A 14,544-nucleotide genomic window follows, 5' to 3' on the forward strand; every position below is an offset into this window, starting at 1 on the left:
ACCCAGGCGGGTAGTGATGGGACAGAATTGGTACCCAAGCAGCTGAGAGTACCTGGGAGGAGGATAAGGGTACCCAGGCAGGAGATGATGGGTTGGCAAGGGTGCCAAGCAAGGCAGTGATGGGGCAGGAGTGGTATCCAGGAGGGCAGTGAGGGGTTGCTGAGGGTACCCAGGAGGGGGGATGCTCTCTGTACGCTCCCTTTAAGACTGTACTTGGGCTTTGCTTTCACTCTTCCCCTTTACGATGGGCATTTGCTCAGGTGCCTTTCTGGGTCCTCATTCACCACAAGCCCAGAGAAACACGCAGGGCCCCAGCAGTGCCATCAACGGCTGATTTGAGCTCTCATCTTTGAACACTTTCTCTGAAGCTCTTGCAAAGCTGGCTCGGGAAACATTTGCTCCCAGCTTCATCCTGTTCACTTGTTAGTGGTGTTGTTGGGTTGGTGCTGCAGCACTGTTCCACGCTAAAATAATATTAGATATTTTTATATTAGCTTTGTTATTATATTAGTTATTTTTCACTTTCTAAGAGAGATTTCACATTTGAAACTCTAGTGCCATAAAGTTCTCAATAGATTCGACATCTGAGAGACTAATTTGAAGTAACAGCAGCAGCACAATTCACAACAGCATATAAAACCTGTGCAAAGCCTGAGCTGAGTCCCATCAAACAGAACCACCATGTGCATTTCCAATTCTTAGTCTATTTGCTTTTGTATTTATTTATCCATAGTCCTCACAGCCTCATTCTTGGGATTCAGCTAAGCACGGACAGCTCAGATGCTTAGAACGTAATTGTGTGAGTTTACATATATATATATATTTTACTGTGAAACTGAGTCAAAGGCCCTTTTTTATTTACTTTTTAACACAGGAGCTTGGCACTCTGGGCTTTGAATGTACCCTTGAAGAGGTTGATCTTGAAGATATCACTAAGAATCAAATCAACACAATAAAAGCTTGTACATCTGAGGATCCAGAGGTAAAAAACACCAACAAACAAACAACTATCTATCAGGTTTCAGCATCATGTTTTCACAGAACAACCCTATAATTCACACTTCCACAAAATCACCATGTCTCGTTTCTTCTTTAATTTGCAGACTGGAAACTGTCCGGCACTCGAAAGATCTACTTTTGATATGGTAAACTGCAAATTTCCCAAAAGAACCCCTTCTTTTGCTTGTTGCAAGTTTAAAGCATCTAACTAGAGATTCACACATTTCCTAATAATTCTGCCTCTTGCAGAGCAAATGCCTGGAGGGCATCTACAAGGATCTGAATATCTACAGGGCAGAGCTGAATAACCTCAATGATCAAAAGGTGCTGGCAACTATTGATGAAATGATGAAAGTAAGTATTTCTCTCCTTGCTTTCTACTATTTCTGTCTTAAAGCAGAATTTTGAATCCAGTTTTCTCCATTCTGTAGAGAGTCAAATTGTGAGCTTTCTTCAATCTGGTAATCTTAAGAAAATAATTACTGTTTTTCCTAGAAGGGACTTGATATGAAACAGGATGTATGAATTTTGATAATTATTAGTGAGTAGAGGGAGAAGTTAAAAGCTTGTTTAACAAAAGCTAATTAAAAAAAAGAAAAATCATTTCCTTTGTATTGACACAGCATCTCCCGATAGCTTGGAGATTCTGGCCATGAGCAGAGGAGCCCAGTCTGATGGGTTGCAATACAAAGCTCCCTATAGGCTTATTATTAAAAAAAATCTTTATTCCTGGGCAGAAAGAGCCTTTGTGCATGAATGGACATTTTTGTCTTGAGCAAAGTACAGCTGCACATCTCAAGTCTATTAATTATATCATTAAGTATTTCGAATTTTATCTTAAGTCTATGAATTAGATAGTTCAGTATTTCAAATCTTATCCTATTAATTATGTCATTAAATATTTCAAGTTTTATCCTATTAATTATATCATTAAACATTTCAAATTTTTCATCTATGAGAATACATTCTTCTTTCTAAGTCCTGCCATTTATCACTCAGAGGGTGAAAAACTAAAAGAGGTTTTTGTTCTAGCCACTTTCTGGTGATTGATAGTTTTGAGCAGGGCCTGTTGTGACAGGACAAGGAGGATGGTTTTAGACTAAAAGAAGGAGATTTAGACTAGAGAGAAGGAAGAAATGTTTGACACTGAGAGACCCTGGCCCAGGTTGCCCAGAGAGGTGGTCGCTGCCCCATCCCTGGAACCATTCAAGGTGAGGTTGGCCGGGGCTCTGAGCAACCTGCTCTAGCTGGGGATGTCCCTGCTCACTGCAGGAGGTGGGGACTATATGACCTTGAAAGGTCCCTTCCCACCCAAACCACTCCAGATTCTGTGTTAACACCCCGTCTTCTCAGGTGCTGAGGACCAGCAGCTGGAGCACGCCACAGCTGTCAGCAGGCACAGGGTTGACCTCCTTCCAGGAGAAGATGAGGCTCTGCAGCATCCTTCATGCCTTCCAAATCCGCACAGTCACCATCAACAGGATGATGAACTACCTGAACTCTCCAGAGAGCTCCCTGTGAGCACCAGGCCCTCCAACACTCAAGGATGCTTTGGAGAAAAAGCATCATAGGGTCAATGCCCCACGAGGTGTTTAGGGCCTTTTAAGGAATCCAGTGCATAATATTTCACAGTTTCTTCTAAATCAAGTTTTACCCAGCTGTTGTCAGTGCCTTTCAAGCTACCATGCTAAACTTCTAGATTTCTAGAAAATAAGCTACAGCATAGTACCAAAAATGTTCTCAAACCACTAAACACTCAACTGTAATTTGTCCTCATCAATTTATTTATTTTGTTGTAATTTTCAGAAACAGAAATATATTTATCATAATCTATTTATGAAAATATCCCTTTTTTATTCTATTTATTGCCTAATAAAGTTTGCATAAAGAATGTCGTGAATTTTGTCTTCCTTGAGATATAACATGAGTCAATATGATATCATATTAATCATACTTTTAAAATACTTTGAATATTGCTGGCTTGTAAACCACAGTAACATTCAGCACTGCTATAATACTTTACAATCCTGTTTCCATCTTGTTACGTACATCAGACTCACACGTTTCTTGTGATTTCTTGCTCAGACTAAGCACCCAAAGCAACTCTCTCAGTTTTGCAGTTGGTTACAGTCTCCAGGGTGAAATCCTGGTCCCACCAAAACCAATGTCTGTTCCAGCAAGGCAGTTTTGCAGAACTTTGAAGGCCAGGAGGGATGCTGGGATGAGTCTTTTCCCAGTTCCTGCCTGCAACACATAAGCCAAACCAGATGGTGTCCACTCGGAAGGTCTGCCCTTGGCCAAGCCATGACTTTGGCCACTTCCCAGCCAGCTCCCTCCAATGCCCATCACCCCAACAGCACCTTGTTCTTCTGCTGTCTCCATGTGTTTGGCTACTCCAAGATCTGCCCTTTGGGGTCCCCCAGGAAGCCCCTTTTGATGCCAAGGGGCTAGTGGGACCCCCAGCTCTTCCAGATGCCAAGGGCACAGCTGCCATCCTCATCCTTCCCCCTTCTCCCCCAGTGCCGACATAACCTGCACACCACACCAGCCCTTAAAATATAATCTTCTAAACTCCCACCACTTGAACCCACAGACCATCCCCAGAGTAGAGCAAGTTGTAAGGTAAGAGCAACCCCATGCCTCAGTGCTGTGATACAACTGTCATGTTTTCTCTCCTTCTGCCTGCAAGAACTGGACAAAGCCAAACTGAAGACCACAGAAATACAATATACATTTTTTTTTTTTTTAAAAAAAAGCTTCTTGATAGGGATTTAAGGAATCTGAAGATTGAAGGCCTCAACATCTCTTTTCACCACCTGCTACACTATCCAGTTACCCTCGTTAGTACAAATAAGAACCTTATTTTCAGCTTAGATTTACTGATTTCTGCTTCTGATCAGAGGGTCATACCAGAGCTTTATGCGGTATCTTAAAGGTCCCCCTGATGGCAACTTCCCCCATTTTGTCCCAGAGAGAAGAACCCAGGACATATCTGCCTGAGGCCAGAGAGCCCCACACAACCTCCCTACCTCCCACAGCTTTTTCTTCCCCCCTAAGCACCCCATCAGCAGAAGGTCCTGGGCACCAACAGAGCCCTTTTCCTCAGCTACCCCCTGGGATCAAGGCTTGGAAAGATGGCCCACAACATCAGACAAACTTGCAATGTTTCATCCAACAGCTAAAATTAAAAACAAAAAGAATCAAAAATCATACATAAATAGTGTAAATATCTCCTTTTTAATCCTTTTATTTTTTAAAAAAAAGTATGCGTTTTATTTCATAAAGATCTGCAGAAGATCAAAAGAATCCCGTGTCTTTAAAAACAATATTGTCCCATATCAGGTCTCTGGTCTCTTCTGCAAATACCATTCCTTCTGGATGAGCTGTTGCAGAGATTTGGGCTTCTCCCATTTTAGTTGTAAGCACCTGATTCTATTCAAGTCAAAATCAACCACGTTAAAAAAACAAAGGTATTAAAAGTTTATAATACAAAAAAAAAAAAACTATGTAAAACATTATCTCATAAAAATTAAGACAGACCATACATAGAAGAGCAAAGAAGAAATTCCCAGAGAAAATTCCAAGCTTCCTGGAGTTAATAGTGGTGCTCCCATGAAACTTGTGTTCAGGTTTTTAGAAAACTGAACCACAGCTTAACAAGGACTGATTGTACATGAATATATACAGTGATTATGTATATATACAGTGATTAGGCAAAGGGATTGACCCGCAAATTTAGGATTATTCTTCCCCTATCCTGGGCACCTTTGAGAAACATGATGGATCTCATGATTTTGGCAGTTCAATATTTTTTTTTTTAAGGGGATTAAAGTTTCCTCATAATTTTCCTCCCTTTCTTTCCCTGATATAAATAAAAACATTTCCAGATAACCATCATATACCTGAACAAAGTAAAGTGGTTTCTTCCAGTGTTCATGTCTTTTAGGCCTGGCTCAGACCAGACAGAGCTGGGTGGTGGGTTCCCTGTAGGCAAAGCCCGGCGCTGAGCCCAGGATCCACCACCCGAGTCAGGGCTCCTCAGAGCCTTAGGTGTGCCACCAGCCACACCCAACTTCCTTCACATGTCTCATCTAAACGTCCTGCTGAGCGATGATGCCTTGCACCTTCCCTCCCGAAGCTCGGCGAGATCCCGGGGAAGCGGCCAGAGGGGTGGAATGACTGGCTGGGGATGCTCCCACCTCCCTTCTTCTACTGCAGCTTCAGCAGCTCAGCACCGAGCTGAGAAACCTGAGGAAAGGGACGTGCACAAACACACATGGATCATCTGATCTCTGCAAGTTACTGAAAGTTCAAGCTGAATAATTAATGCATTGAAAACCTAGGAGCCAGCACAAGGCCATGGCACAGACAGGTGGTGAAGGTGACATGAGGGAGGGAGCACGAGCAGCTCTCCACCCTTTGCAGCCAAGTTGTTTTTAAGGGAGAATAAAGAAAGAACAAAGTTCTGCCCCTTCTAGGAAAAAAACACCATTTTTGAGACAGGTTCCCCTTGGCTGATTGAGTTCTCAGCTCACTGAATAACTCCGCTTGGCAGGAGGTGAACAGAGCATAAGGAGTCCCACAGAAATGAGTAGGAGCACCCATGGGTAGCAAGGAAATACATGCACACACCCATGGGTCTGAAGGATCAACCTGCTAAGTCAGTCATCAGGGAAAGGTGTTAATTAACTGTTCCTAAAATACATAAAAGGAAAGACACATCTCATCTTATGACTTGCAGAGAAGACCAAGAATTGGCTTGGGTCTATGACACTGACTCATTTGGCCATGACAACCAGGTCATAATGAGAATACTTTCAACAATATCAGTGCAAAAATATTATTCACTTTCTGAAGGGAAGTAGAAAAATCACAGAATCATTGAATCATAACACTGAAAAGACTTTAAGACCATCACGTCCAATTGTTGCACTGGAAACTCATTGTTGAAGTCAGAAGTGAGAAAATCTTGGCCTACGTAGTACAACATGCACTAGGTATCTGGTAAACTCTCTGAGGAGAAGCCTGGACGTCCATGTGAAGCACGCTGATGTGACTAAAGCAACACAAGGGGAAGGTGATACCTTGTAGGACCTGCAGGATCTCGTAGGACGCTTTTTCACGGAGACATCTGTGCAAAGCTTCTGCAGTCCCATTGCCTTGTTCTCTGTCTCTCCACTTGGCTAACACCAGAAATTTTTGCATGTTAACCTCATCCTCCACGGCCTGAATCTGCTCAATGTCTTTCATCTCCATCTGAAGACACTCAATGGCGATTTCTCTCCACCTCTTACCAAACAACCTTGCGATCACAATCAGCTGTTGGTCCGTTAAGTGTTTTGTCTCGTTTCCATCTGAAAAGGCCCAGAACAAAAAATCAGATTTAACACTGCTCGTCTCATTAAACTTACAACTAAATTACCCTGTGAACCTCCCAGCCAGCTCAGGTGTCTTGAAAGCTACAGGCACCCCAGAAGGGTGATGTTTATTTTGCCTTTAATGATGCTGGTTTCACTCCAAGCTGTTACATGGACTGAGACACCTTCGTTCTCCATGTCACCAGTGATACATAAAACTGAGGTTTTGAGGGATGGAAGCTCAATGGTGCCCACCTGCACCCATAAACAAACACCTACTTTTGCTGATTTTTTTCCCCATTATTTATTGAACTAACATTATTACTTCTGTATTTCTTCCAAGCAGCTATAAATGAGCAGTTTCTGGGTGGGAGCTCTCAGACACCAGGTCACTCTGACCATCAAGACATCACATGTCAACAACAAATGGGAGTTGATTTTTTTATAAATTTTATTTTATTTTTCAGAAAAACAGGGGAGATATCCCAAAGATGAAATCTGAGAAACATAGCAGAAACCTCTTTCAAAAACAGCCACTATCACCCAGTCTTAGAAGACAATACTATTTTAGCTGATCCTTATATAGCAGATTTCCCAGCTGCTTCTCCCCAGCTACTTCCTGAATGGGTAACAGTGTACCAGAGCACTACAAATGTCGGTACAAATTCCACACCTATGAAAGCAGCACCTTCTCCTCCTATATGTCACGCTCAGATCTGTGGAAATCTTTAAAAAACTTGAATTTGCATTCAATTCACAGGATACAAAAAAAACAAACCAACCCCAAACCTGCTATTTAAGTGACAACATACCTGCAATATTGCTGGGCTTTTCCTTTTTGTTATGGGGCTCATCTTCTTCCAGAATGTTGAAGTCTGGTTTCCTTTTTTTGGTGCCTAAAAAAAACAAGTGAGAGGTGATGTTGCTTCTTTTGAACAGCTTGCTAAGATAAGGAGCTTACCTTCATGTGGACTTACTGCCTGTGCACCTCGTCTGCTTGCTTCTGTTCTGTTCATAATGTATCCAGTCACCTGTCAAACAGTTTTCAGAGGAAACAAAAAAGTGAGGGAGGAATTCCCATTGCCATGCCCTACATCCAACAATTCTCCAGCACAACCCCAAGCTGTTGGGTGGATTCCAGCTGCTTGAGCTAAGATTTTATTGACTGAGATGATTTTTTCCCGTTTATCCAACGTGCTTCAGCACATCATCCAGAACATGCAATTGAGATTGTGTATTTTTCCCAGCAAGTAAAATGAAAGCAGTGCATCCTCCCACACCCCCCATGGTCCCAAAGCCACTATGTGGCCTCATGGAGCTCTTTTCTTTGTGTTTTTATCACTTCCGGCTCCAAACCTCATGATTTTAACAGCAGTAATTTAGGGCTGAATGCTACCCAAACTCCTGCATCTTTTCAGCAGGTGGGAAGACCAAAGACTCACTCTCTCTTAGCTTTGCTTTCCACACGGTTGCATCAGACTCCAGCTCAACCAAAGACAAGGTGAAGTCATCAGGTTTCTCCAAATAGACTTCAATGTAACTTTTTAGTTTCAAGAGAGATCCATCAACAAATTCAATTTCCTACACAAGGTAAATACATTAAAGATAAATATTTATCCATAATAGAAACTAAAGACCAGGTGTTTGGCTGCTGGCATAAATTTGAGTTCAACTCCAGTCTCCACAGAGTTCTGCTGTTGATGCTGGCATCAGGATTTCATCCCAAAATTTTAGGGCTCTAAAAGGCAAATGCTTCCTGCAGCAACAGCAAATGACTGTGAAAAATGTCCTTAATGCCAAAGCAGGAACACAAAGGAAAAGCCATCAAGGTATCATAAAATATAAGGTTGGAAGAAACCTCAAGGATCATCTGCTCCAACCTTTCTTGGCAAAGGCACAAAGCACAGTCTAGGTAAGATGAACCCTGTCCAGCTGATTCTTAAAAGCATCCAAACTTTTGTACCACATCAGTAATGAAGTTGTACAGCACAAAACAAGGGATGTGTAAGAGACTTACCTCTGGAGTAATTTCAGCTTCTGGCTCACAAACCAATCTATACCTCTTCCCTTTCTGAAGCAATTTTTGGCATACAGGGGGCTTGTCAATTTTAACAAATTTCTTATTTGAATGTTTTACAGCTCTTGAGATATCCTAAAATTCAAAGATACAATATAAAGGTTACTCAGCTCAGTAAAGGAATTAACATTTAACATCTGTGCTGATGTGGCCCTTTGGGCTTTTCTCTGCCCCCAGCTCTATGACATGGCCACAACCTGCTCCATACTGCAAGCTTCACAGACTGGTAGGGGTTGGAAGTGACCTCTGCAGATCACCTCACCCAGCCCCCCTGCTCCAGCAGGTCACCCACAGCAGGGTGCCGAGGATCACATCCAAGCAGGTTTGGAATCTCTCCAGAGAAGGAGACTCCACAACATTTCTGATCAGCCTGGCCTTCTTCTCTGGGAGAAAATTATTATTGTGATTACAATTGTATTTTAGACCTGTAAAGCTATCCTGTAGTTTATTGAACTTATCCCCTGCAATCTTAAAGAATCTGTACATGTTGGATGTGAATAAACCATGCTATTTGCAAACCCAACTACACCTTCTGAATGCAACCAGACCTACAGCAACAGGCTCTTTGTGCATCTGGCATTGGACCTACAGCCACAGTCATGACTGTTACAACTATTCAGAGATAAATTCAGCCACCCCAGCCCCTCCGATTTCCAAGGATTGGTTAGAACACAAGGGGATTTATCCCAAGATCCCTCCCAAGAGCTGGGCACCACTGAAAAAGGTCTGGCCCCACCCTTTGGATCCACAGGCTTTAGATATCGATAAGCATTGATAAGATATATCCTAATAGATCATATAAATTATCTATATGTATTTACTGCACGTGAACGCCGAGAGAAGAGCATCCCTCCAACACACCCCATCCTCCCTGTAGCACCCCCATAACCAACCCCACCCTACACCCCCAAAACGAGCCGCACCTTTATAAAGGAGTCATTGTTTGTCGCCACGTAGACCCGAAAGGACAAGGAGGGATGTTGGTCGACGACTTTGTAGAGGATGACGGCGCCGTGGTACTGCACAGGCTCGGGGCTCTGGATGAGCGGCCCCACGGGGGACAGGGAGCTCACCAACCACCTCACGTGCGACGCCGAGTAGTCGGCGGAGGGCTCGAGGGCTGCGCCCTCCCCTTTGACGTGCAGAACCTTGAAGGCCATGCCAGCGGCATGATCTGCGGGGACACGGGGCTGCCTGAGCACCTCCTCCCGTGGCAGGAGGCCGGGAGCCCCCCCAGCCCGGCACTCACCGCCCAGGCAGAGCGAGTGGGGGAGCTGGAGGGAGGTGAGAGCCGAGGGCGAGCTGCAGTGCACGTCGAAGAGGGGGCCGCCCACGATCCAGGGCTTCTCCACCAGGCTGGCGTATTTGCTCCAGGACAAGAGGGAATACGTGATTTTGACGGCTCCTGTTACCTCAAAAATCAAGCCTGTGAGGCTGCACTGGTACGTCCCCTCTCCATCCAGCTGCAACCTGCCATGGGCAAGAGAGACCCAGTGAGTTTAGTTTCCACCGCTCAGTAAATACAGTAACAACGTGGTTTGCAAGGGTAACAGAGAAACTCCCTTCCCAAGCAGCACACAGCACTTTATCTGAATAGCACAGAAGCCACAACTGTTTTTTCTCCAGTGTCTGGGTTTAAACTGTCCTTGAGTGTTAAAACCTGGCCAGGAGGACCCAGCCAGTGCACACAAAATAACTGTGATGAATATTTTGCATAATATTTCCTGCAAACAAAGCAGCTGCTCTTACACTAAGGGCTCAACCCAGCTTCCATCCAGGTCAGAGCCAACTGACAACACCAGCATCACCCACTGATGACAACTTCCAAGACAGAGAGAGGCAGCACAAGGCTGGCATCCAAAGAAAAAAATGCCAAGTTGGTGCACCTGGGGAGGATGAGCATTCCTGTGAAGCAGGGCAAGACCCCTCATGTGTGCCCCTACTAAAATAAGCAAGTAAAAATATGCCTGATGTTAATTACTGCAAGATGAGGCAGGCAGGAAGCCATCCTAAGAGTTTTCTTGGACCAGGATCTGGAGGCAACACAGGCAACTGCTTTAAATATTTTATTTTGAAAGATTTGGGCAGATCTTCTGGTATAACTCCAAATGTATTTGGGTAGCAAATTAGTCTTTTTCCCACTTAAACCAAAGAAAGAAGTATCTTGATGAGAACAATGGAAACGTCTACCCATTATATTAAAAAAATCCATACACATGTTGTCCTCCAGCAAGTCTCCTAGGGGTCACTTGCTCCTTCTGGTCCTATAAACAGATTAAAATATATATATATATGTCAAAAGTGTGATAGAGAGAATTACAATTTACGAAGTATCTTATGCAAAATTGTTGTTGGTTTGTTTTTTTTTTTTTGTGAACGTACGTTTTCATTCCTGCAGTGCTCACAGGATGGCAGACAGTTCACTCCTAGTGAGAAAACAGGAAGATCAGCATGTTAAAAGAAGAATTAATCACTCAGGGAAAAAAAAAAAAAAAAAACAACCACCAAACACAGCCCTCAAGAGATCAGTTCCTACCTGATTCATTGTAGCATGGCACTGATTCCTTCTCCTCCTGCTCTTCAGCTGCAAAAGAGAAACTTGCAGCAGCTACTTCAACCTCCAGCAGATTTCTGTTCCCATATTCAGCAAGGGCAACCCACTGAACTAATTAAACCCACCCGTTTAATTTGCTTACGTCCATAAAAACCCATGGAGAACGTTCCTAGGACAAAGTTCTGCACACAGACTTTGCGGGATGAAGCTGACCGCTGGGACACGACCTTTGTCAAGAGCTCAAAACTTGTCCAAACTCCTGGAAATTTTCATGGGGGTTAAAAAAGAAAAAAGATTGATGCCCAGAATGAGTCTAATTGTGCCAAGCACAACGTTGAACTAGCCGGCGTGGATGGTGGCCCAGCAAGCAGGTCACCACATTAATGGCAGTGTATTTATCCCTCAAATGATTTAAAAGTGGCCAAATCCTCCTTACTAACCCCAGGCACGACAGCATGCAAGGAGCTGACACAGTGGGCAAAACCTCACAGCCCAGAGGGTGGATTTTGGAGCAGTGTATCCATCCCTTGTCCCTGCTGGCTTCCTCACACCTTGCAAGGGAGATAATAAGAGCACACTCACCCGACCTTCTTCCGTCTGACTCCTCTGCATCTGATGAAGAAAAGCTTTGTAATTAGCTAATTGTAGAGATTATCAGTGATGCCTGAAAGCCAAATAAACTGCTGGTGGTGTAACCCATGTAAGTGCAAACCCGCAAGTTTTCCAGCAACAACAAAAACTTCCTTTAATTCTTTTCCTGTCCATCCTGTTTTGTCGCTTTTGCTGCCAACTTTGAAGCAGATTTATGGCCTCTTGGTGCTTGGACAACTCCTGTAGTATTAAAACATTTGTGTGTATTGTGTCTACAAGGCTAAAGTTTCTCTTCTATTATTGCTCTGCTCAAAACCCAGCAGCTCAGAAATCATGGGCTCACAAAAATATCATTCTGCTTCTCGTGCAGGCACTGATTCACAGCCTTATACAATAACCCTGAGACTATTCCCGTGAAAAGCAGCTGGTTTAAACTGAAGATACGTTTTTGAAAGGGAGAAAACATGTAAATCACAAGGTGATGCTCACCTGATTCCTCTTCTGAGCTACTGCTGGAGCTGGTTTCAGAACTGTCCTCCCCTTAATGAAATTAAACCCCATTAGTCAAAGGCAGAATGAAACAAAGCAGTGCTGCGGTTGAGGAAAAGGGCACTCAACAAGTTCAGATGCATCAGGTTGCTCAGCAACTTAGATAACATAACAGAGGAGGAAAAATATTGAGGCACCTGTAGGCAGAGAGGAGCATCAGAACATCAAACCCCAGCACCAGGGGAGACTTTGGGGTGCCCCAGGCCCTTCTAAAGGTGTTCAAGATGCTGGATTTTAATGTTTGATCAAAACTGGGATGAAACCTTCACCCATGGCACATCCCAGCTCACCCAGTTAAATCATAGTTTCCCGTGGCATGCCTGTGAGGTGGGAACCAACGAGTCCCATCAGTGACATGACTCACAGGGACATGCCACAAGCAGCTTTAATGAATTATTCCACCAAATTAAGTTGAAGAGAAACCAATATTGCAAAGCAAGTGACTTGAGGAGTCACAGTCGTGCCCGAAAGGTGGTTTTATCCCATTGTGGGGAAGTGGTGGGTGTGAGGCCAGCCATGGAAAGCCCTCAGCCTCATGGGTGCTTACCTGCTGGGTGCTCCTTGGCTGAGCCCTCTTCATCTGTGCCACCATTCACCACCTCTGCAAGGGAAAAGCAGTCAGGGGATAGAAGCTTGGAAAAGACTTAACACAACTCTTGGTGGTTTTGTACCATGCATGTCAGAGGAAGGGAATAAACAGAAAATGAATAGGAATTTTAAAAGCCAGTTAAAAAAAATAATCTAAATTCTTATCCATTAAGCTAAGACATTACGCTGTGCTTTTTAAAGCCAACAGTTATAAAATTGTCATTTCCATTCTGAGGGCTGGGCATTTCTCACGACAAACACAGATTTCACCAAATGACCGTACCTTTTTCATCTGAAGAGAGGGACTCAGTTCTGCTGGAAGACAAAGTGGGAAATGCGTGAGCAGATCTGTCTCCACACACTGGGCATTCCCCCTCCCTGCCAACTGGGTTGGGGGCTACAGGGTAGCTTAGAACGGGGGGTGGTGATTAAAAATTAATTGCCTCTCCCATCACCCGTGGCCCCTTGCCAGCCGGGGTGCCTGGCTCTGCAGCACGTTTCCCACAGGCACAAGCCCTTGGCCCCAGCACCTTTTGCAAAGCACCCTGGGGTTATGTGCCAAGGGCCCGTTGGTTTTGGTGACAGCCCAACTAATCTTCTCAGCAGCACACAAAGCACAGATGAAGACGGGGACTCGGATGTTGCAGATGACTCCAACAGACCCCCGCACCCATTTGTGGCCTGTTGCAAATACAGACCAACCTCCCGTCTTCATTTGCTCTCAGAAAGCATAAATGTGCTGGTTAATCATTTACGGCTCAAGATCAGGTCCAGAAACCTTCCGGTGGAGCGCCACCAAGCTCCACAGCCTCCTCCCTGCAGCCCCAATGAGTAACTGTCATCAGAGCTGCTGCTGGGGAAGGGATCTGCAGCAGTTCCCACAAACCAGCAGGTGACATCCAGCTCTCTTTGACTTTAGTGGCACGAGAACCTACCTCAGTCCCTTTGTCCAGCCAGTGGCCAGCTAGAAGGACAACCATATGCCACGTGGGCATGGAAAGAGCATCTATCCCCTCGCTCGTGGGAGGTGGGGAGGGATTCCAGCACTGCCCTGGTGATGCCAGTGATGGCAAAGCCCAGGAGGCTGATTTAGACCTTCCTAGGCTGGCATCATGCACCCACACCTCATCCACAGCAGGCCCCAGCACCTTGGGTTGCAACCAGCAGCAGATGGGTGCTGCTTGGGTGAACAGGCATCAGCCCAGGGGGTCAGAGCCCTCACCACACCGAGGCAGCTCAGACAACAAATTAAACAATAAAAAATAAATAGGTGGTAGGGGTAGAGGCAGGAAAATACACCCCCAACCTATACCTGAGGCAGGAAGTGAAGTGATGCAAGCAAGGGGGGGGTCCTGGGTGAAGCAGGGCGGGATGTGGGGGTGGACAGGGGTACTCCAACACAGCCTGCAGCTCTAAAAGTTTGTCTGTCAAGGACAGAGAAAACATTGCTGTGGCCAGTTAGACACGCAGGAGAAACTGGGTAAGGGTTTCCCCAGGGGCACAAAGGGGAAATTAAACTGGCCAGGGTTTGCGCTTCTAAAATGCATCTAAAAAAAAAAAAAAATAAATGAGGACACAGCTTCTGCAAGCTTTGGACAAAGCCTGAACATCCCCCAGAGAATGGAGCCGCAGCCAAGTGCTGCTTGTGCAACTCCTCCACCAAGCGCTGGCTTGCTAAGTGAGGTTGGGCTGCAGCAACCCCCTTGCACCCTCCCTCCCCCTGAGCTGCATTTCCCTCCTCTTAAGCCAAAAACAGAGAAGCGGGGAAGGAAAAACAAACCAAAACAATAAACCTTGACTATTCAGTGTCAGAAATTCCTGCCCACCGT

General features: G+C 44.7%; 2 protein-coding genes across 2 annotated transcripts; one reads left to right on the plus strand and one right to left on the minus strand.

Annotated features, from left to right (window-relative positions):
• Nucleotides 1–874: 874 nt before the first annotated feature.
• IL12A (interleukin 12A) lies at nt 875–2,520 on the plus strand (the record flags this gene model as incomplete). The annotated part of the gene is made up of 4 exons (XM_008945328.1): nt 875–982; nt 1,104–1,145; nt 1,249–1,353; nt 2,353–2,520. Coding segments are annotated over 4 exons (423 nt in total), but the record flags the coding sequence as incomplete, so codon positions are not given.
• A 3,472-nt stretch (nt 2,521–5,992) lies between these two features.
• CARD8 (caspase recruitment domain family, member 8) lies at nt 5,993–12,728 on the minus strand (the record flags this gene model as incomplete). The annotated part of the gene is made up of 13 exons (XM_008945329.1): nt 5,993–6,024; nt 6,084–6,353; nt 7,169–7,252; nt 7,334–7,387; nt 7,799–7,937; nt 8,374–8,508; nt 9,357–9,607; nt 9,683–9,903; nt 10,648–10,697; nt 10,816–10,859; nt 10,970–11,017; nt 12,068–12,118; nt 12,675–12,728. Coding segments are annotated over 13 exons (1,433 nt in total), but the record flags the coding sequence as incomplete, so codon positions are not given.
• Nucleotides 12,729–14,544: the final 1,816 nt, after the last annotated feature.

The sequence above is a fragment of the Merops nubicus genome, unplaced genomic scaffold, assembly GCF_000691845.1.
Source record: "Merops nubicus isolate BGI_N331 unplaced genomic scaffold, ASM69184v1 scaffold31918, whole genome shotgun sequence".
In the NCBI taxonomy this organism is placed as follows: domain Eukaryota; kingdom Metazoa; phylum Chordata; class Aves; order Coraciiformes; family Meropidae; genus Merops; species Merops nubicus.